Source organism: Notothenia rossii (genome assembly GCF_949606895.1).
Source record: "Notothenia rossii genome assembly, chromosome: 10".
Classification (NCBI taxonomy): Eukaryota; Metazoa; Chordata; class Actinopteri; order Perciformes; family Nototheniidae; genus Notothenia; species Notothenia rossii.
The window spans coordinates 50,827,884-50,852,084 of NC_136908.1; the positions used below are offsets into that span (position 1 = coordinate 50,827,884).

At 40.0% G+C, this 24,201-nt stretch overlaps 2 protein-coding genes across 10 annotated transcripts in view; both read left to right on the forward strand.

Moving 5' to 3' along the window:
- Positions 1-4,695, forward strand: part of ppp1r12a (protein phosphatase 1, regulatory subunit 12A) — a 48,965-nt gene extending 44,270 nt beyond the window's left edge. For 6 of the 8 annotated variants that reach the window (XM_079653986.1, XM_079653984.1, XM_079653987.1 and 3 more), the window contains one exon: positions 575-4,695. In XM_079653986.1, coding sequence (XP_079510112.1) covers positions 575-712 — 138 coding nt within the window. In that variant the 3' untranslated portion in view covers positions 713-4,695. The remainder of the gene's footprint in view (positions 1-574) is intronic. The other 2 variants (XR_013803218.1, XM_079653985.1) reach the window with 2 other exon arrangements.
- Positions 4,696-9,567: 4,872 nt separating this feature from the next.
- The window catches only part of pawr (PRKC, apoptosis, WT1, regulator), a 55,919-nt gene continuing 41,285 nt past the window's right edge, over positions 9,568-24,201 (forward strand). The window contains exons 1-2 of one of the 2 annotated variants that reach the window (XM_079654799.1): positions 9,568-9,714; positions 9,970-10,683. In XM_079654799.1, the coding sequence (XP_079510925.1) occupies positions 10,066-10,683 (618 nt within the window). In that variant the 5' untranslated portion in view covers positions 9,568-9,714; positions 9,970-10,065. The remainder of the gene's footprint in view (positions 9,715-9,969; positions 10,684-24,201) is intronic. The other variant, XM_079654800.1, reaches the window with a different exon arrangement.

Here is a 24,201-nt window from a genome sequence, read left to right on the forward strand (position 1 = left end):
ATAATTCCACCTTGACTCCTATTATTATAAACCGTGTATCCAACAGTCAGACGGTCACACAACTAAGGACAGAAATGCCCCATTATGTTTGAGGCACAAGGGTGAAGCAGGACAATCATGATATGGTCAGCTGTTGTAATCCATGTTGACATTAGGGGGGGGGGGATAATGTATTAAATTCTAGTAAGCAGGTGTTTACCAGAATGGGTCGTGTCGCTGTGATTACAAAGTGTGTTTACTTTTAGGCAGCTCGCTGATCTTATCAATTTGACCTACAAGCATCATGCTGAGGCGGAAAGCTCTTAATCATTCCTTCGGTTTCCAAAAATCTGTCCCCATTTTCTAACAATCTTCCTTTTCTGTTTCCCCTCTCTCCTTCCTCTCGGCCCCTCTTCTTCTCTATTAATTTATACTGTCCTGTCTTTCATTAAACCTTTCCCTAACCCCTCATTTGTTTATTGAAACTTCCTTTTTCTGCCATTCTGTCTCTCTCTTCTCCTGTCCTCCTCCTCCTCCTACTCTCTTTTTCTCTGGCTTCCCGTGTTGTGGTTGTTGTCCCCCCCCCCCCCTGCAGAACCTCCCCCAGGTAAAGCAGGTTCAGGCCCTGCGGCAGGTGAAGGAGCGGCTGCAGGCTGAGAACCGGGCCCTGTCCCGCGTCTTGGCAAAGCTCTCGCAGTCCGCCTGCAGCCAGCTGCCCACCGTCGACCTCTAAGCCACGTCCGTTTGTCCACCATCTCCTCCTCTTCCTCCTCCTCCTTCTTCTTCCTCCTCACCTCCCCCTCCCAACCCCATTCTTCTCATGCTCCATCCGTGCTCTGCCCGCTCACATAGACAGGCAGGTGTCCAGCCGCCCAAACATCACTGGTTTTGTAAAACTCCCCTTTCCAGCCCCCTCTGCCTCCCCAGAGCTTTTGGTTTTCAGATTGGGGAGGGTGCCTTTTTTCTTTTTTTGGTTTGGAGTTTTTACCACAGGACACTCTCCTTTTTACAGTACACAGCTGGAAGGTGATTTTCACATTTCGTCATATTAAAAACAACTTGAATATGTCAAACTAACTAGAGAAAATGCTTATTTAAGTACAATTTAAAGCTGGGGTGGGCAGTTCTCTGAAAAATGCATCATTCATTTCATTTTAGCATCATCCACATTTTTATTCTGATGCAGTTTTCTCTGAGAATTTCTATTCTGTTTTTTTAAGCAAACTTCTGTAAAGTCGTACTATGATGTAGAGCTCTTGCTAGCTATAATATTTGCATAGCATTCCAGAAAATGAGAGAAATTTGCTAATAGTTTAGCATTTTGCTAACCGTAGCTGTGAGCTAACCACAGCTCCGCCCCTTTGTTTACATTTAGCAGAAGAGTTAAACTTTTAGCGACTTGTTCCCTCCATTTCTCCAAAACTTTACATTGAATCTATTTTTATACTCCTCTAAATAGTCTTCCAGCCAATCGGAATCCTTCTCTCTGAAATGACCTGTGATTGGCCTGAATCCCCCTTCACAGGCTATGTTTTATTAAAGATGAGAGGGAGGAGTCTAGTTTCCTCTCTACTTTATTTACAACATGCTGCAAGGTGTTTAAACTCATTTAAAAAAGCTGCCTACCCCAGAGTTAAAGCCGACCGGTTTCTAAATGTACTTCAAGTTTTATTATAAACAAACGCACAAAGCACTGTGAAGGAAAGTGTCCTCTGTGTAGTTTCTGGTGGTGATGCTTCCATTAGACGGGGCTCTGGTTCAGTTTGGCTTGACCTGGCTTCTCTGCATGAAGTGGCTTCCTTTTTTATGCATCCACTTTTTGTCCCAAATCTTCAGGGAATGAAACGTTTTTCTTTCTCCCTCCTTACTCCCCATGTTAGCCGCATTGTGCCCGATCAGTATTATGTATCAAGTCAAGGATATACTTCAGATAATCACTGAATAATTTAAACCTACAGTTGATCGTCTCCTGTAATCAATGAATGCGTTTGTTTTAAAGGGGACTGAATCTTTTGTTGGAGTGTCACTGATGTAATTGATTTCCACCACAACACCAGTTAAATATACATATTTAGAACAGCCTGGTTGAAGTATGTACTGCAGCTTATACAGGTGAATTCAAAGGAGCAATTACATTTTTTTTATAGGAGATATTAACCTTTCTTTCTCTACTTTTTTTCCAAAATCAGCAAACCTAAATTCAAAGTCAGAAGTGTTCACATAAAGTCTGTACACAAATGCATCCATCATGCATCACTACACTCATCCAAGTAGAGTGCTGTCAGTCTGTCATGACAAGTGAAGCATTACTTTAGATGCTGTGGAATCAGGGAGGTGTCAGGAGAGGAATATAAATATTTACCTTTTGCCTTATCCAGTCTGTTTGTTTTCATGTGAGCACTTTCGAACAATACTGGACCAAACCCTTAACGTGTAATTTACTTATTTGTAAAAAAATAAATAAATTTAAAAAAAAAAAGAGTTCCTCCTGACACCCAGCAGTTTAAGATAACACACAAAGATCTCACATGTTCTGTACGCTAGATCAAAATAAAAAAAAATCTCTTGTTTGCTGTGTATGTATTGTGTGGCTGCCGGTGAGCAGCCGTTCAGATCCTGCATGGCTTTCTCAGGATCTCTGGCCTGTGGTGTGCCCGCTTTTTTTTTCTCTCTATCTTGACTCGGAACAAGGAGGAGGTCAACTTTTTTTATTGAAGGAGAAAATAAAACATGATTGATGCTGTGTGACTCCAAAGATTTGCTTTGTACACAGGCTGCCATTAACCGTTTGTGAAACTGGTTTAACAACAGCTGAATGTGTGGAGACTCGTCTAAGCCTTCTCTCTCTGTGTCTCCTCCTCCCTTCCCTGTTTCCTTCTTATTCCCTTTCAGACGCTCCCAGACTTGAAAGCAGACAACCAGAGACTAAAGGACGAGAACGGAGCGCTCATTCGAGTCATTAGCAAGCTTTCCAAGTAGAACAGACTCCCCCCCCCCCCCCCCCCCCCATGCCCCAGTCCTCTGCACCCCCTCCCCCCCCAGTCCCCCATGGCAGTGACTAATGGAATTGCACATTTAGATATTAATTGCAACAGACATCAGAGACAAGACTCCTTTTTTTTCCGTTTTATCTCCTCGCAGCTCTTTATCTCCATTTTGCTCTTCCACCACCACCACCGCAGCTGCATCCATCCATCCATCCATCCCTCCATCATCCACCTCCTTCACTATTACCCATAGAACCACTGAGTTTACAGAGCAAACGGAGTTGTGCGATCAGCATGTAAAAGCATTGTGGGTCGGGAAGCCTGAAAGCTATTTAACCAATAAGCCTTAGTTGTACATAAAGAGAAAAATAAAAAAAACACTTGCAGCGATCTCTTCTATCTCTCTCTCTCTCTCTCTCTCTCTCTCTCTCTCTCTCTCTCTCTCTCTCTCTCTCTCTCTCTCTCTCGCTGAACGACAGATATTATCCAACACCTGATTTTATTTGTGCCACACTCTCTCTCTGATGTAATTATCTTTATTTTGTGTTTCCTCTCCCTGTGTTAGTGTTGTGTGCTGTGCAGTTTCTCCCCCCCTTCCTTTTTAACCCCCTCAAAGTGCCACTTCCAAGCCTCATATCAGCTCCTTGTGGCCCCTCATTTTTACATTTTTACCCCCTACACACACATCACCAAATGCACACCCTTTTTTGTTACCTCTGCGTGTCTTCCTCCAAGAGGGAAAAATGTTGAAATCTCGCTCTAGCGAAACGAGGCGGACCTGGTGGAATTTAAGCTTTCACTGTATGTGCAATATGCATTTCTTCTTCTTCTTTTTTTTTTAATGCTTTAATGATGAGTCCATCACAAGTAGGATTTTCACTCTTCCATCGCTCACCTTCCTCCTCCTCTTTTTTGTTTTGTTTTAAGTTTGTAGTGTAGTCAGTTTATACTCTGTATTCTCACTTTGTTTTAGCAGGTACTGAGTGATGCTGTATATACCTGTATTTGTTTGAGAGCAGCACATGGCATGCATTTATGGTTCCCGTCTGTTACTATTAAAAGTATACAAATTCCAGAGGACAAAGAGGTGTGTTTTTAATGATTTGATAGTCTAAAGACATTGGATACAGTTCAGTAAAGCCTCGGCTGGCAGTGTTCAGTGATTTCCTTCTTTTTTTTTCCAGTTTAAAATAAGTGTTCACATGAATTGTGAGATTTAAAAAACAATAATCGCTTCACTACATTTCACTTTCATTGTATTCAGTATCTTGGAAGAGTGCTGTTAATTTTGTTTCCAACTTTTTTTTTCTTTTTTTTTTTTTTTAAAGCTGTAGTATTATAGCCAAGGTGTTGTCACTAAAAAAAAAAGAATATCTTAGGTATCGCTAACCCAGTTTTACAAATGTCTACATGCACTGTCAATGCCATGTGAGGAGTCTTTATGTCAGGTTTAAGCAACGACACCATCAAATATTCCATGCATCTGAAACATTTTATGCATTTCAGTGGCCTTTTTTAAGGATATTTTAGTAAAAGAAGTTTAAAAAAAAAAGTCAATGCAGACGGGCTGATGACCATCTGCTCTGGTTTAGACTTTTTGTTTTGTTTTTTTCTTATTATTTTCCCGTCATCTTGTAAAATAGGTGTGTGGCTTAATACATGCAAGCTGTGCTGTGACTACCAACCACTGAAGAGTTCATTAAAAAATAAACTTGTACATTGTAAAGTTCCCACGTGTCATTATTTATTTACTGAAATGTTTATATACTGATTTATTTTTGCCTTAATTAAATGGCTGAGTTCACCCATTTTCACAATTTTTGTGGTGAGTTATCCTCTAATGTTGGGAATATCTCATCTCATTGATTTTGATTGGGTTGTTTATATGTGCCGTTTCGATTTCATTTTTATGATGTCGTCTGTGAGACAATTGTATTAGATTTATTCAGGATTTTAAAATCACATCTGTTTAATTTAGTTTTGTAGTGTCTGTCTTTATAATGTTTTTACTAATTTATTTCTTCCTTTCTTGAACAGGATAAAACAGATGTGTGGATCTAAGGCTGAAGCTTTATTGGTTACATTCATTTGAACTAAAATGGAGAAAAAATATCAACCTTTACATCTATCTCTACCACAATACAATGGGCCTTAATATAATGTTGTAGATCTTTTGTTTTTGGACAACTTAAATCTAAAGGGAGCAAAGAACCAATTCCCTGTTGTTACACCATCACACCAGTAGATGGGGCACATCTTTACAGAGCGTCAGTCTGCACCGAACATCATTTTACAATGTTCTGTTACAATCTTTCACAGTTACAGTGGAAGGCTTTCTTGCATGTCTGAATATGTAAGGTAAGGATGTTTTACTGAAACACTCACATTCATATACATTGTTTGCATATTAGGCAAGGCACATAAACATCAATGTGCATTACAATAACTCAAAACTGAGGGCATGAACAGAAAACTAAAATATATATGTTTTAAAGCAAATGCAAAACAGAAATGGTCACTCATGAGTTAAGGTGTTTAGAAATGTGTTAAATTGATGGGCTTTTTTACTTTTGCACAACTAAATTATATTTCATTAAGAAAAGCAATACATACTGGGGAAATTATAAAAAAAAAGCACCATACATCAAAAGTAAAACTCGTAACATTATTTATACAGCACCTTAAAACTAAGGGAGCAGGATACACAGAAGGCAATATAAAAAAGAAAGCCAAACAATGAGGTAAGTTACCATTTTATTAAAAGGCAAAAAATAACGGAAAAGACAATGATAACGTAAAAGAGATACTTTTTCTTTAAATGTCATTAAAAAACGATAACCGATAAAAGCAAGCCAAAATTGATCTAGATGAAATCAAGAGGACACCAATTCTACGACTCATTTTCTCTGGCAGGTTGTTGCAAAATTCTAAGGGGACTGATGACAAATCCACGGTCACCTTCAGATTCAAACTCAGGATCAGCAAGAAAAAGCGCATCTGAAGGTTTCAGCTAACCGCCTCATATGCCGCCACTAGTTCTGATATAGTTTGTTAACAATAATGCTTAGAAAGTGATCAGTAGGCCTTTGAAGAGGAGCCAGGATTAGGGTAATGTGTCTGGAGGTACAATGCTGAGTCTGTTCTCCCTGAGTTTAAATCCCTTCAGATTCTTGGTATTCTTACTCAACTATAAATGAGGATTAGCTGACAGAATAAATCAGGTTCCTCATCAAGTGATTTATATGACAGCGATAATGGAAGTTTAAGCTCTAATTTCTGCTTGTTTCACCGGGTGTGTCCTGCTCCTGTGATGAAGAGCTCCCACTTTCAGATTAAGTTTTCAAAATAAACGGTGCTATCTGCTGTAATTGCTCAGAGACATGCAAAAAAAAGACTGTTCTGTTTTTCCGTTGCCTCAGCACGTGGTTAGGAAATCTGGTTAGTCTTAAATGTGACATGGACAAGCTTCATTAACAATCCCTGAACAGAATGTCTTCATCGGGTCAAAAAACTACTTTTTGACACATTCCTGGCCTTATAATGAACCCCCATTATAGGAACAAATGGTTTGAATACATGCAGCCATTTCTTGTTGTTTGGCAGACTCAAAGGAAACTCTTTGCACGTGATTTGTGAATTTGAATTAAACGTAGAGGGGAATTACTTTTAGTGTCATCACAGCAAGAGTATAATGTCTCTTTCCTGACAGCAGCTCCGAGATGACGCGCTGTGCTTTTCTGAGCTGGAAATCATCCATAAAGAAGGAATTAGATCGCTGCTGTCTCACACACACAGACACTCACTCTCGTCTTCTGCCCTTTTTATTTCCAACACGGCCTAATCTGCCTCTCTTAAACCGTAAAGTGCAGCAGGCCAAAAACCTCCTTCCCCAAAATGCAATTTTTAAACACACCACAGATGAGACTTAGACACGCAGGATAAGCAAATACCCCCTCAGATTCGAGCAGAAACAGCAGCGGGATTTCTCACTCGCTGACAAACAATGACAAATCGCGGCGTCCTGTCACTGAAACTAAGATGAACCCTCGGTGGGAAAAAAGAAGGGATTCAAAGCAGCGGTGGATCTGTGAATATGGGTTTAGCGAAGAGGAGACAGCTCTCTCTCTTTGTTGTGTCAGCAACTGCACTGTGATGCATCATGGGTAGGATATACCAATTAAAACAGTGTGATTACTGTTGATGACTATTATTGACTGATTATAAAATACCGTACATTTTATAAAAAGGAGTCCAAAGTTGAACATTGAGGAGTCTTAAAAAATGAAAAATATGGCAATTTTGATGAGTAATTCATTTTTTCTGTCAATATTGTGACTCCAAATGTCCATCATAAACTTCCAATCCATTATTATAATGAATGGGCTGTTTTGAAACTGTTTCCAGCTCCCAATGCTTTTCTACGTCTTTTATGAAATGCTGGTTTAACAAAGCAAACATCTATGGAACGTTACCATGTGTTGTGGGAGTTTACAATGACACTAATTATAAACCGGTTCCTGGTTTACTAACTCAAAACATGACTCCTCAGTCTCTCTCTCTGTTTTGAAGGATTCATAATATTCCTAACCTGACTACAGTGTGTGGTAACTGCAGACATAACGTCGGGGAGGCTCTGGAGAAACATTTCTTGAATACTTAAACTGTTGGATAAACATTTTCACGTGGGCGTGAGCTCCCAGCGTAGACTCCTCGCTACAAAATTACCCATAATGGCTTTTGAATGAAACATTACTGTCAGATAAATGAAAATGTGTGAACGCAAGAGAGCCCATTACACTGTGTTATGTTAAATATGAATTTCAGATTACTTGGCATTGTTCATTTAACAGTCGAGCAGGCAATGCATTTTCACCTCAAACGGGGATTGTGTTACAAAACGCATGATATGGCTTGAAGAGCGTTTAGGATTAAAAACATTAAGTCTAAACACTTACTTTAGGAATTTATCTCTGGGATGGGATTTTTTTGTGTTGGCATGGAAGGAAACCCTTATCCAAACCAGTGTGCCTTCTCACAATCTTTGCTTTCCTCAAGAACAGACAGAAATATGCTGAATATGCAGCAGAGTGACCTAAGTCAATAGATCAGGGTTTATTTTTAGGAAAGGCGCCTCACTCCCTTTGCTCCACCCAAGTTTTTTCATTATCTGCAACAGGGTTGAAACTTGTAAAGATAATGGCTGGATGCCTGCTCTCCCACTCAGTTGGGATGTGGATGGGTGTCACAATTTTTGGCATTTGCAGCAAATAGCAGGCAAGAAAGCCTCTTTCGCATAAATAATTATTTTTTCAATTTATTTTGTTGCAAGTCTGTGCTTTATACAATAGTACACATGAACAGTACCAATACATAATAATGTATTAAAAACAAACAAATCCCCCCCAAAATAAGGGAGCAATACATTTAAAATAAGAGGGGTCGGGTGATGGGGCTGTAATGATGCCTTTAAATTCATAAACATCCACATTAATCATAGAAAATTACATTTTACACACATGTACACAGTGTTTCTGAATCAATATTATGTACCAGTCCATGATGCCACTTCCTGTTTCAATCATATTTTGAAATAGCAAGGCTAATTTTATTTTATTTTTCCAATGGAAGTACTATTCTTAGTTACAGTTTTTTTCCATGGCTGGTTGATTATTTTATGTATTGTAGTTTTGGCTGTATTTAATTTAGTTTAGCTCTGTAACCATTTAATTTCTTAAAAAATACGATAAAAAAATGTAGTCCGAATATTCCATTGTGTTAGTGATGTTTTTCTTGTTTGCACCAATTACAAAGTATGAATTTTCCTGCTAGAAAAACGACATATAGCCTATTACATGTTACTTGTTAGATTACATTATATATATATCTGTGTTATTTGTATATGGGGAATAAATAGTGACAGTCCTTAAAGTCGGTGTACACTTGGCGGCACACACATCTAATACTATAGGGCTGATACCATTTACTGCAGTTAACCTATACTGCTTTTATCCTTACATGAAATGAGTTTTCTGACAGTAAGCACTTGTAGGAAGGTTAAATCACAGCGTGTGGAGAAACCTGCTCGTACAGTGAGGTAATGGCACACATGTTCAGAGACTGAATATCACTGGAATGCAGAATTATTACAATGGAGCTTTGCATAAGTGAGTGGTGCCGACTTGCAGTAAGTTAGATTAATTATGTTTCCACTAAGCTGGGGTCATTACGCAGGAGAGCTGCAGGAGGGGAGGAAGCTGTACGAATGTTTTTTAGTTAAACTGATATGGAAAATTACATTATTAATATTAATATTTTTTATTTGAATGTGCACTCTTCCAAAACTGTGAAAATTACTTCAGCAAAACACCAATAATAGAACAAGGTAAATGCATGAAATTGCAGATACTATAATGAAAAGTTCAAAAGTATGATAAAGTATGCTGATATATAAATCACTGTCTTTATGGGAACAGTAAAGACCTATCATAACATACTTTAAATGTCTTAAAAGTACCACTAATAACTATAGACACATGAAAAAGCCCATTACAGTGACTATATTTACGTGCTGAGGACGGCTGTTGCTTCGGCTTCAATCGGAAGTGCTCGGGTGTTTTCGGTATCACCCGGAGCGACGGAGGGCAGAGCGAGCTCAGCGCTCGAGACAGCGCCATTCATCCAAGAGGACCGAGAGCACACCTGGTCGGACCGCAGAGAGCAGTTTAGCGTCTGAAACAACTTCCCACAGGTGAGTTTCTACCTGACGTTTCATTTCTGCTCTTTCTTGTGAACTTTTGCACACTTTGGTGAACTTTTACGCGGTGAAATATCACCAGAGAGACACAGTTAGGTGCAACTTCTACGCATTCAAGCTAGCAGCAACTACCTGTTAACCTGACGTTAGTGGTTAAGAGTAACGAGGTAGAAAACAAACTTATCTGGAAAAAGAGCTGAAATACAAAGTTTTAATTGTCGTGACTTTCTTCTCTTTACCTGTCAACAGCACCCCGGTTAATCACTTGAGGAATGCTGTGGCATTAGACCCGAAACTCCATATAAACTTTTGGTTCATTCTCACCAACTTTTCGATAAAGGGATAATGGCAACGGGTGGATTTAAGTCAAGCGCCACGACTGACTTTTTGGAGGAGTGGAAGGCAAAACGGGAGAAAATGAGAGCCAAAATGCTGGGGGACATAGCCGCAGCGACTGGTGCTCCTCTGGTTGGCAATAACCCAAACAGTAACCGCCACACCGAGCTCACCAATAACGGAAACCCGGAGAGAAGCGCCTCTGCTGGGAACTGCCTCCCCTCCTCCTACACGGTGGCTCGGTCCTCCTCCGGCACGGCTTTAAAGAGACCCGAGGAGGAAACGCACCACCCCGCTGCCCAACCTGCTGCCCAACCCGCTGTACAACCCGCTGCACAACCCGCTGCACAACCCGCTGCCCAACCCGCTGCCCACCCTGCTTCACCCACCCCGCCGGGGAGCAACCTGAAGAAGGCCCCGCCTCAGACGGAGAAGGATCAGTGCGCTTCCCCGGACTCCAGCCCCATGGCTTGCATTGACAGTGACAAGGGAAGCCCATCGCCCAGTAAAGTGAAAGAGAAGAATAGCTCTGGCCCCAGTGCTAGGAAGGGGAAAGGACAGATCGAGAAGAGGAAGCTGAGGGAAAAGAGGAGATCAACAGGTGTTGTCAGCATACCATCAACTGAGGTGAGTCCTGCTAGTGTTGTATGTGATATTAATGTGAATCTCCTGCAGGGAAATCACATTTTCTCCACCTGAAGTTAATGGATACAAAACAGATTCATTTTGGCAGGTTTATTGCTTACTTTTACTCTATTGGCTTTTGGGTCAAATCTACACAACGTGGGATAATATGGAGACCAATGTAGTGATAGGGGTGGCTTTCAAATGATTACAAAGACCAGGTGACAATTGTTTGCCATCTTAACTATCTAAAGTCAGAACACCTTAAAAGTTGCATTGAGAGTAGCAGAGCATGACTGAGTGATACTGAGATTTGCTGAGCCAATATCAATATTAAAAGAATGTAATAATCATTTATCAGCTGCTAATAGTTTTTAACATAACATACACAAACGTTTTGGATAAAAACCCTTACATTTACTTGATAATAAAAATGTATGCTGAGTGGAAGACTTTGCAGTTAAAAAGTTAATCTATAATTTGTATCATCATATGTCATCTATGAGCCTGTCAATCGTTTTTTTAGATTAATTTGTCAGTATTTTAGTCCATATATTGAAATTGATGTTGATTAAGTTTCTGTCAATTGTCTACATGATGAATGGTCTAATCTTTTGAGTGCTCAACAAAAATAAACAGTAAATCCAAGATAAACAAGACTAAACTATGACTAATATTAAAAGAAGAAGAAGTGTGTGGTGTGGACAAGCTTAATTTGAGATGGTTAAGATCTGTCCCCAATTATTAATGCGTCTTTTTAAATGTATCCTTCATTTACCTGAACGTACTTGTCACTTCACCTGCGATTTCTTATTACTTATCAGGTGACATGTACGTAGATACTGATGCAATTGTGATAACTAGCTAACTTGAGCTGATCAAATGTCCCCCGTCAGTCAAACAAAAGATAAGTATGGTCCATTTACCCCTCAATCATGGCTATAACACCACGGCCAGTGTGTGTTCTTATGTAAAGGAAAGTAGAAAGAAGGCCAACAGCTTTATATTAAATATAATATTGTCCAAAAGGAATTATGGGCCATGTGTTTGGATCAATGTGAAAGATTATTAGTCAAATGTAATTTCCTTAGGTTTGCTTTTGTTAGATTTAATGATGTGTACTCTAAAGGGTTATTTGTTACCACTGCTTTTATCCTTCTATAACTTTAACGTTTCTTGGCAGCAATTCTTACAAACATCTTGGGACCACATTTTTCCTTGGAATCTGCGTGTGTGTTGTAGATGTAAATAATTCAAATCCAAGTAAAGCATTTGTTTTCCCACAAATTCTTCAAATTCCTCCCATACATGTCCGGTCTAATCGAGCCTCTGTAGCAGGAACAATGTAAGCAGCACTCATTAAGGGGAGGGTGAGGCGAAACCAAGGGAGGCAGGGGTTGTCGACTGGTGATGGAGGTGTGTGTTTGTGTGTATGGGAAGGCGGTGTTGGGGCTTTCATTGTTAATGAATTTAAATCATGTAACAGTGTTGCCTGATTCCTGTGGTTCTGATACGGAGCCTGCCAACAAGCACTCTTGGCGAGCACTGTGACTCTGCACACTCAAATTATACCGAAATTGTTGGAATAAATGTTTTTTCATTAAGGCGATGGCAGTGACACTCTATTACCACGCTGCTTCCCGCATCCCCTTCTCTCTTATTTGATAGCCACCCAGAACTAGGTGCCCTCGAGGCAACTCAACTACGAGTATCACCCTTTTTTCACTTGGCGCTCTATATCCTGTTATTAGACGCTCTGCAGGGCCGTTTGAAAACTGGTCAGCAGCCAGGCTGTAATGCTGGGCTTCAGTACTCAGAGCCGTGCCAGTTTTGTTAGATCGAGCCCATAGGCAGCTGATTATGCAGTAAAGTGGCCGAACACACGATTACTGGGGCGGAGGGGAGGTTGGAAGTAATCTGATGAAGTTCGGAGCTGGATTGTGTGAGAGAGGCCGAGAGAAATAACTAATCTGATCCTGCTTTGATTTTAGGACCGTTTGTTGAAATGTCCCCATCTCATGAGACAGCTCATTATGTGAGATACACTCAGTATGTTTATATGTTAGTGCTACAACTAACGATTATTATCATTATCAATTAATCTGTCTATTTTCTTGATGAGTCGGTTTATTAGATCTCAGAGAAAAAAAAAAAGGCCATCCCAGTTTCTCAAAGTCCAAGGTGATGTGTTTTAAGTTGACTAATATTTGTGGCTATATTACATGTATAGTAGTGTAACGGTTATGATAAGGCTTTTGGGGCGTTCCTCCATTATCTCTAAGCACATCAAAAACATTTCAGAAACCTGGATAAGCCCTTAGCCTAACATTGATAAACCCGATTATGCTAGTTTGAATTCTGAACAGTTTCTAAACCTAGACAGCCATGTGTGCAGCTCTCTTACCAGTTTTATAGTAGTCTCTAAAGCAGTGTATCATTATAAAATGAATGTGAAAGTCAACGATAATACATTGGTTGGATCTTGGACTTTTGGTCAGGCAAAAGAAGCAGTTTGACATCACTGGAGATCTTCCAGAACTTTGTGAAATCTTAAAGATAAACCATTAAAATAATCGGCAGACTCATCAATAATAAGTATTCATTATTTTACAACAGTTCCACTGTTACATGCAACAGTCCCGCATTTAAACCTATAGCTAGGTGAAGCCCCTGACTCTAAATAACAGCTCAAGTTTTATACGTCCACTTTATTAATGGAAGCTTTATCTCTCAGATTTTCTTATACTGAGAATCTGCCATCTTTGGAAATCAGAATGAAACATACATATGCAACAACTGGCATCCCAGCAGAGACATATTCCTTTTGTCAGATGTTTCCCTCTCTCCTTCGGTTGCATACAGAGGACCAAACTATGCAAATGGAGACTCTCCTCACACAAGCCCTCTTTGTGATTTGAATGTGAGCGGACAGGTGTGAAAAGAGATGCATGGGATTATATCCCCGTTCGTTCTGTGCAGAATAAAAGCTTTTGAGCGGGGTTTCAGAGCATCAGGGGAACCCAATCTTCTGCCTGTTGAGGGTATAATGGCCTGATAACAGCTCCCTGCTTTACTAGAGAAAAGACACTTCTGCAGAGGCATCAAGGTGTTTCCTTTCTCTCACCCTGCTCTCTGCCTCAAACTGGAGGCCATTGTTTATGCTGACCTTTGACCTGCTCACAAAATGCTTATGCAACAGAGGAATGTGGAAACGAGTGATTTTAGAGAGATTGAGCATCTTTGAAATGTTGGGTTGTGATGTAAGCATGTTTCCAGAAGGGCACAGGATTTGTACGCTGAGTTATGACTTTGTGGTGGGACGCTGGAGTCAGGAAGTGTGAACTTTGTTTTCATGTAGGCGGCTGGATGTGCCCGTCACATCTTTTTGTCTGCAGCGTCACCCGAGAGGTCAACAGGTTCAACATGCAATACTGTGCCGTGCGCTCAGGCAGTTAACACTCTGGTGATGGAAAGACATGCAGACAGGAGGGGTCCTTGTCCAACCTGATTCTTTGTTCATATGTTCATGTTATGTTTTATATAAACATATCTTAACCTCTAAAACATCGCCTATGCTATGCAGCCGAGCTCTGCTCAAACCCTCTGTACTTTATCTTAGGTAGTGGAAAGCCCAAAGTTTCCAAATAAGCCAAATATAATCTGCTGAATTTTACACATTTGTGGGTTGGAAGCTTTCACTTAGAATATTTATTATTCTGTTTTATGATAATGTGCAGCCATTAAAAACAAGTAGATATAATTTGTTATTGTCAGAAAGCATAAATAATTGACTTTTATGACCGTAAAGACTATTAAGGGAGTAATTAAAGGGAAAATATGTTATTTTTTGTCCCCTTTTGACAGTTTTACTTAATGCAAATGTAAAGCAAGCTCTTTTTCTAAATATTTAGATTCCTTATAAAGCATTCTGGCATTTAAAAAAAATAAATTTGATTCGTTTATATTCCAAATGAAAAATAAATAGTCATTTTACAAACATGTTGCCCTTTTCCAGCGCTTTGCATGTTGTGTGAATGTCTGTTCAGGGCTCTTTGCATCGTTGAGTTTCGGCATCAATTCTTTCCTCTTCTCTCTTAAAAAGGGGCTGCACTGATATTATTATCTAAATCCCCCATGCCTTGTTTCTTTCCAAATGTGTTTCTGCTCCAGTTCAGCGGGGGGTGGAGTTGTACTGTATGTTGAAGGAAGGGGCATGCTGAGAGCAGAGTTTAGACAACTTGGATCCTGTTTTAACGCAGTTGCAGACAATGCATGGTTTGACACTGGTTTAATGAATGAGCGCTAATGTGTTTGTTTTTGTTGCCTCTCCAAAAAGAGCAGCTAGATTGATGAGAAATGAAACTCATTGTCATGGGAGGCCTTCACTACCACTGCTGCTTTTCAAGCCCCCCACAGTAATGTTTAAACCCACATACCCACACTTTACTCTTTTGCCACATTACTTAATATCTGAAAGTACAGGCCTCTATTTTAGTGTTTAAAGCTTTCTAAAGATGTTTAAACGTTGTATATTTAAAGATGTAAGCAACTGACTGTCAGTGGAACTTATGATATAACTTGAGACACCTTGGTAACAATCCAAATCATCCTCTTTGTGACTTGATTCACTCCCTCACAGCGGCTTGTTTATGAGACAGAATAGGCTCTGAATTGCACAGCTGTCTAACAAAATCCAAGAATGTTAATTTTCATGTGGTGGAGTGCGTTTTGCTTGCTGTTAAACCCTCTCCAAACAAGGCCACATCATTACAGTAAATACCACAGGGATTTTATCATGGACTTAGGTAAGCATGGAGCTATTTAGGCAGGGTGTTGTGTTTCCTTCTCTCTCTTGTTAGTTAAACAACAAGAATGCTACATTCTCTATTTGAAACACGTGTTCTTTAAAGTGACATATCCAAAGCCAGTAGCCCCGGTTCCCGAGAAGACCATTTTGTTTGTTTGACTTACTGTATTGAACTCTGGATTGTTTACGAGGCCCACCGTCACTGGAACATTTTCAAAGGGGTGACTAATGGAAATAAAAGTCCCAGTTGAGCTGTTCTGTGGAATTTAAGGGAATTCCAAAGGAAAAGGAAAGAAAAGGAAGTGTTGTCAGCTTCTGCCATGAAGTCTCTGCTGCCTCGGTCTCTTTCCATGCAGATATTGGGGGTCTCTCAGAACCTCAGAAAACACACGGCACCATTTTAATGGGCCGCGGCACGTGGTTTTGTTCACATTATAAGAACGTTACGTAAACTTCAGTTCCAATTAAAGGGACCCCTGACTAGGTGAGTGTCCATTCTGCTGTCAGATGGCATCAGATTACAGGATTAGAGCCAAAGAAGCTGTCAGAAGGATTTATTGTATGTCTAGTTAGTTTTCACTTCAAACATCAATACTTTGTTGGAAGTGATCAAAATCTGTCTGTAGCACAAAATATGAAGAGTACTGTCTCAGAAATCACAATTTAACAAGTTTTGTAGTTAGAGTATTCTTGTAAAGCTAATTGTCCTTTGAATACACTTGATAGGTTTGTCTTCCATTGTTTAATGAAAAACCGGTTTGTTCTCCTTAATATATACTCTTTTACTCGCTCAGATGACACAAATATTCAAAGTCCGAACTTCTCTATTGCAGCAAAACTGTGTTTGATATTTTCTGTTTGCACACAAAGTCCAAAGCCCTGTTCTATCCAGGTCACTACTCTTCAGTTACGGCTGTTTAAGAACTATGCGGAACAGAGTGTAGATTATTACTTAAGAGAAATGTACCCCCTGCACGGCATGCTCAGGAATGCACAGTCATGCAAAGCCTGAACTGCCTCTGAACGCTGACGTTGCTCGCTCTAATCTCGTGAAGAAGAAGCGAGAGTGAGAGCCTCTCTAATGCCTGCAGGGCAGCCTCACTCTCCTCACTCAATACAGCTCATTGTTTTTAGCTTTTAGATCTCTAGTGTCCCAAACTCTGGTCAACTAAAGGTCATATTTTCAACTTCAGCATGGATGACCACTGAAACAGTTTCCCAACCAAAGAGCTTCGGGGCTCTGCGTACGACAAACTCGCTCAGCTAGTATTTGACACTATTGCTGTCTTTGTGGTTAATCTTTAACTGCCCACTGTGGACATATGCAGGATATACAAGCTAGGCATCATTTAACTATCATTGTATTGGTGTCAACTTGGAATTCTAAAAGAAGCCCCTAAATGGACCACAAATGACAGAGCCAGTGGAATTGAACAGATGAAAAAAAGACAGTCCTAAATAAATAGTTAAACCCAATGTGCTGTAAATATTTAACCAAATCCTCTTTGACTGTTTCTGTAGGCGCAAAACAATGTCAGAGTGAATCTTCTCGTCCTCGTCTCACCCTGGATTCAGGCCATTCATTTGCCGATAAAGTTTGATTTGAACTCTCTTCGCTCCGAACTGTGACACCTTTTCCAAGAGTTCGTTTACTCATCTTTCAGAGCCTCTAAGATTATTCCATTTCTTGTATTTTTCCTCCTCATTAACAGAATTCACACGGAGAACATGGACACAATATACGTTGGTATGCAATGCCGTTTACTGTTTGGGATTTGAAATGTATTTGTTTTTCGGAGGCATGCAGAGATTAGTTTTTTTCATTCTATATTTTGGAAATAAGTCTCCGTCTGTTGAACGTTTGTTGGGGATCTTTCCCATTCGGCTGCCAGTGTCTCGTTAGTTGAAAAGCACGCAGACACACACACACACTGCAGGGGGTGTAAAGCAAGAGAGGCGTGGATTAGAGGTGTTGGTGAGTCTATGTTGTGATTTTGTGTCAATTGTAACCTATTTGTTGGACATTCCTGTGTGCTCGCTGACCACTGTGGGGAATTTGTGAGTCAGTCCTAATCAGGCCGCTCTGCATGATAAGGCATTTGGCAGCCAGTCTGTTTGTATTCATTAAAGTGGAATTACTTGGAGACCCCAGGCTCCACTTTCCCACTCAGTTTAAAATCTGCTGCACATTCAGTATGCCTGTTCCTCACTTTTCAACACCGTCGTCTATGCTCTGCTCTGGAGGAAGAAATCTGACTTTTTTTCTTTACATGTACTAACTTACTTTTGAAATAAGAGATAACCTAACCTTCCTCTTATAAATCACATCAGAGAGAAAACTGAGTCTACCTTGGCTAATGTTACATATGCACATCCTTATAAGGAGGTTTTTAAAGCAACATAATCTTGGGAAGTAAAGCTAATTTCAAAATGTCCAAATGAAAAATGGCCACATTTAGGTTGAAACTGATAAAACTAGGAACTGAAAAGCTCAAGTTAGAACATTTGAATCCTCCTTAAGGCCAGTCATTTACATGTTTTCAAATGCTAGAAGTTATCAAATGCATCTTGCTGTAGCTTTGGTCAAAATCTGATCAATTATGTCTCAGTTATCACTTTCAACTCATTTCAAACATCAGCTATAATCCATTATTCAAAGCAGTGCTGGCTAGAATGTGCCGCTGCCACAGTTCTTTGCTCACTCTGCCGTTTTATTGCATCAGGGACAATAAGCCTCAGTTATATTTGGGTGAGTGAATGCCCACCAACAGACTGATTTGTCTGCAGTCTAACAGGTTTCACGCACTCTGTGTTATGTCACCATGGATCTCACTCAAACAGCTTTCTCCTGATGATAAGCATGGTTTCACACGTGTTACCAAACCTGCTTCTGAGGAGGGTAAAAAACATCACGGTCCTCCTCTCGGGTAAAAAGGGAAAGCAAAACACTCAGACGGAAGAATGTTGGCAGTACAGGATGATATCTTTGAAAGCTGCCATGTTTTATTTGACAATTCGACTTCTCATTTCTTGCCATGGAGAGGACAAACTTAATTTCCGCTGACTGCAACAAAAATATTTCGATACTGAACCCGAATGGTGCTCTTGGCACTTTTGTTCCCCTTGAATGAAAACAAATAGCATTTATTAGAACAAGACATATGAAGATTCATGCGGCAATTTACGCCAAAGTGAAACTATTTCCAACAGCAACACATTCATTTAATTCCCCTACATTTTAGACAGCCTGAATATTAGATAGATGTTCCCCTCGTGGCTGTTTACAAAGTTGCACATAGGCCACAGAAAGTTTCACTTCAAAAGGGCACAGTATTGGAAACACCGCTCTGAATAACAGCCCAGGAATGCAGTTGAACTCTTGAAATGGAATAAATATGTGGCTCTAAATTGCCAAACGCACGAAGCCTTGATCTTTAAGCCTTTATTCCCAACAAAGAAACCTGGAAGCTGCTTCTGTCTGGAGAAGCGCCTACCTATTATCAAGCCTCTCTACTTTCTTTGTGTTTGTGCATGCGTTTGATGTGTTTATGGAGACACTTGCCACTTGACACACACAACTGGAGGAAGTGATCTTGTACTGTACCTACACATGCCTTGTTTCTCATTCCAGCTCTTTTACTGACAAATTGCTTTTATCCTTTTGTTTTGAGGCTCTGATGTATAACACGAGTTTGTACGTTAATTTCCTTCTGTGATGCCATCTTAGCACAGCATTTATTAACCCTTTACAAGGGCAAGTGGTAGCCGGCAGTACTCAACACCGCAATAAACTAAGAAACAAAACAAAAAACAACCACTAAAGACATTTAAAAAAAGCCATTTTATTTTCCACAGCTTAATAAAAATGTAAAATAAGATTGCCTGTGCTACAATTACAAAATATTAGTACAATGTTCAGTATCTGTAAACAAACTTTGCTGCAAAACCGTTTAAAAAAGTAAAACATATCTAATCTAATTATAAAATATCCCTCTGAAATTGGAATGCAAATATAACTGAAAATAACTGCTGAAATCTGAGTTCAAGGCACCTGAAATCACTAATACTGTACTTAGCGTTAATGATGCCTGGAACAGTGGATAAGTGAACATCTGGGTGTGATTTTATTTGCAGGTTGTGCGTGACGTATAGCCACAGTTGACGCCATGAGACTTTATGTTACATTGAGATATGAAGATAGTCAACATGGTGCTCTAGCAACAGACAAATAAATAATAATCAGTGCCAAGTTGTCAGTCTTGACATTGGCACACCCTCTTAGTGAACACGGATACAGAACAGTGCAAACACAGCGTCAGGACAGTCATGAGTCTTTCATTGCTTCGATACTGGACAGCAGCTCAATGAATTGTCTTGTACAACCATTTTGGTTTTAAAAAGACGAACAGATCTTGTGTTTCACAAAATGTGAGTCTTAGATTAGGTATTAGGAACTTTCCACTTAAAGCTAGCATTCACTTTATTTGAGTTTATGTAAACTTGTCAAAGCTATAATAGGGGGTACAATCTATAAAAGGGCTACATTTGCTACACTTTAAGATATTACTACACTGTTGGATCTATTAAAGCACCGCAAACTGAAACTTCAAACAAGATGCATCACTTCTAGCCTTCATTCCTTCCTCAGATGATAACAAAAACATAATAGCTCATCAGAGGTTTGCAATGTTTTTGAGCAAGCCTAGTCTGACTCATTGTTTTTCTTTACTATTGCTGCAGAGGTTGTTTTGATGCAATGACTTCCCTGATGTGTGGGTGTTAACCTCACGTTGATAATCAGGTCATCAGAGGTTATTGCTCCAGAATGTCCTTCATGTTGACGGAAACCCATTTTCAAACAAGGCATGCACCAAGAGTTGCTCAAACTGTTATTAATTCATCTTGCCTATCTGACATTCTTTTGCCAAAGTAAAAACAAAGTGAAATATTGCAGCCGAAAAAGTTTTTCTACAGTGATGTAGCTCTCCTTTTATACAACGTGTATTCTGCCCTTACACAGATAGCTTCTGACCGCAATACATTCATTTAAGATGCCTGTCATAATCAGAAAGGAAGGTCAAGGCGCAGACCGCAGAGCAGGAACTAGACACTTTGATTTGTGTTAACTGTGAACTCTGACCTTCACACATTGGTCAGCAGCCTTCTCTGCTCTCATGATGATGATGATTTAAAGTCTTGTGGAAATGTTTAAGTGTTGGAAAAACAACAGAACTAACAGCCTTTACCCTTTTTAAGGTGCTGCATTTTAACCGCTTAACTAAGTATCATCTATCTGCTTTGGCTCTTTGACACAAACAGATCTGTAATGTATTGGAGCGTCTTGTATTTAGACTGTCAGTGAGTGGCAGACAGAGCATGTCATTTCCTCAATGTTTGTTTACTCAAGGGTCTGTTGATTCAGCCCTTTTCATTTTTCATCTTCAAAGCTTTGTAATGTAAACTGTCTACTAAGCAAAGATCCCAGCAAGGATATATGTCATACCCCAGGGGAAACACTCTTGGATTATATGCAGTTTGTATTTATTCTCTGAATATTTCCATCCATGCCATTTTTTTCCTGCTTTCTCCCCTCACTAAATAACAAAATGTTGTATAATCGTTTTTGACTTGTTGCTGTCGTGCAACAAAACTGTGTCTAAACTCAGAAGTGAATTTTTTAAGACAAGTTGAGGCATTTTAGTAATGCTTTCATGTTCCGAGAAAGAATGATATATTTACCATTGTGGTGTCTTGTAGCCCCTCTCCTCTGTGGGTATTAACCTTTGCCTGTGTTGTTGAAGGCCTCCTAAAAGATTCATAGCCAATGAAAGGTCTCGGTTCAGCGTGACGGATTGGATTTTTTCGTCACAAGCTGCCCTGGTTGATCGTGTGCTCCTTCCTGGTTTGTATTTCTGTCTGCTCCTTTATCCTTCTTCTGGTATTTGGCCTGCAGATGCATATGGTTTGTTTTCCCTTTTTCCTTTGTTCTCTTCTTCTCCAATTCTAATAAAAACCCTGCTTTCCTCAGCTATCTCCTAAAACAGCTCATTATTAAATCAGACCACGATGCTGCATGCACCCATAGTCATTCCTTCGCAGATTGCAGGCTTCGAGCTCATAAGTAAACAAGAGGTATAGTTGTGTGTGTGGCCTGTGTGCCCCCTTTTCTCTTTCTCCCCTGCTTCAATTTTCCTCCTTCCTTCTTTTTCACCATTGGTCCAGTAGTCAAATGTGAAGCTGTCCAGGGTAGGATGAATGGCCTGGCATCACCAGCTGTATCTGTCCACTGGGCTGGATTTACCTTCCGCGCGTCAGCCTGAAGAGTCGCACAGTCAAGTGCAAACAGTCATTGGACTGTGTGTACACTTGAACATTATTTTTAAACAGTTTGTTTTGTGTAGCGCAACAACTTCATGATTTCATGATTTTAATAACATGCATGACAGTTCTTTAATATGTGATGTTCAAGTTGGACAAGGTATGATGTTTACATCCAAATAGACCTGTCTCAGTCATCACAAAGCCATTTGAGCCACTGCAGATTGGGTCCATTCTATCTCTTCATTATGTGATTATTGTGCCTCAAACAACTCAATATAGCTTTTAAAACTGCTCTACAAATAGGAAAGGACCTATTGGTGGCCACAAAATAGAGCACATTTCTCTATAAACTCCTTTTTTCCTGTAATAAGGCTGTATGCTAACATTAGTGCCACACCCATGATGCCATGGCGTGCTGCCAACCAACTCCACATGGTTAGTTTGAGGTATTAACTTGGATATGGTTCCCTTTCAGTAACCAAAAATAATTCTGTTTGATCATCATGGTAGTGCCTGGCAGCAAGGGCTGCATGAGAAGTAAGATTCTAAGGAAAGCTTTGGCCTCTAAAGATACAAAATCAATTGTTTGTTGGAATTGAGTCTTGATCTTTAACCTCCGGGAAGTATTTCTGTATCAAATTATTTTCATATGGAAAACTGCATTCTTCCAGTTGACTGTTTTATACATTAAATTGAGCCCTAAATAACAAATTGTGCATCACATTATGATTAATCATGAGTGTGATTTTTAGCTATTGAACGTCAACATTTTCAGTTGCCTGTTACTTTTATGTTTGATTATCCATTGTGGAAGTAGATTGTTACTTTTATGTGGATAACTTTCTCAATCCTGTCTTGTGCCTCCACCAAGAGAGAGTGTAGTCGTCGCACTATAAAAATATATCCAACCTCAAAGTTTGAGGAATCAATTTCTGCAGCTTACAGGAGAGCAGCCATGTGATGTACCCGCAGTGACAAGTGAAATTGAATTTTCTTATTTGCAGCTTGTTTTCTCACAGTAGCAAGGTACTTGAAACACTATGTACATACTGCATGCTTCTCTGCTGGTAACCGGTTTTTCATTCCCTAGCTCATGTACTTGTGTCATATCTCATGCTTGTCTGCTGTCAAATGGAACTGTAAGAGTACACTCATGATTTAGAGATGATTCAAACAGGCTGTAACCTTTCCCAGCCCATGCTGTTTGTTGCTGGTGGGCGAGTTCAGACTGTGCTTAGCATGACTCACGGTCTGGTTCGGTGTCTGCCGGGCAACACAATGGCTTCTGTACACAATAGTCCAGCCTCTCTTCTGCTGGAATGCAAAACATGCTTCAACGGTTTCCGATACTGTCAATCGGAGGATTGTGTTACTCGGCAGGAAGGCAAGGTGCATTACACATTCTGAAGACGCTAACAGAATGCATCCTTTTAAACTGCTCAATATGGCATGATATACAAATCATTAAAAAGGCCAGTACGTACAGTAAGTATCAAAAAACCGATTTATTTGGCTTTTAGTGTAAGTTTGAAATACATGTCATTAAATGTACCTTGGTAAAGTAAGAGCAGTTAAGGCTCAGAACACAGCAAAGAAAAGACTGTCATTGATCCAAAGAGAATACACTGGAGAGAATAACAGTCCAAATAATGAATGAAACAAATCCTTTCTCATGTTTCATTATATCACTTGTATTGCTTTTGAAGCTGAAAAGGATCATTGTTTAAACGGGAAGCTAAACATCAGGCAGGTGTCGGTGCCTGGAGGTGCGGCTCCCCGGGGACCTGTGGTACATTAGTGTGATTATTATGGTGGTACAGCCTGAATAAGCAGCCAATCACATGCCACCTATCCTCGTGTGCTCAGGACTCCCTATACTTACCATTTGTCTGGGAGAAAAGAGAATACTTCTGGGTGTTTCAGTGGCTGTTGACTTCCTCTGAAACACCAGGAGAGGTAATGACTCGCCTTTGCGTTGCCACATCACTCAGCTCCTCAGCCATCTTTATCGCTACTCCACCCTCCGCCCACTCACTCAGAGTTAATGGGAGGCCTGTCGTTGGTGGGGAAGTGTCCACCCTCCACTTTGAAGTTTCTCCTGCCTCCATAGGAGTTGTTTAAGGGGAGTATGCAGGTTGTCTTTCTGCGCGGTGGAGAGGAAGATGTAACTAAGAGGGAGAGGCCTGCTTATTGTGCATCGTCTGAACACCTGCCATACAAATCACGATTACACATGGTGGGAAATCGATTTGCCCCCAGGATCACTTCCATAATGTTACAGTTATTCATGAGCTGTCATGCAACTGAATCTTTTCACATGAGCCGCTATGACATACCTCTGCCAATTTTTAATCAGTTGGATCATTTTGGATTTCTTAGACAGGAACACATTT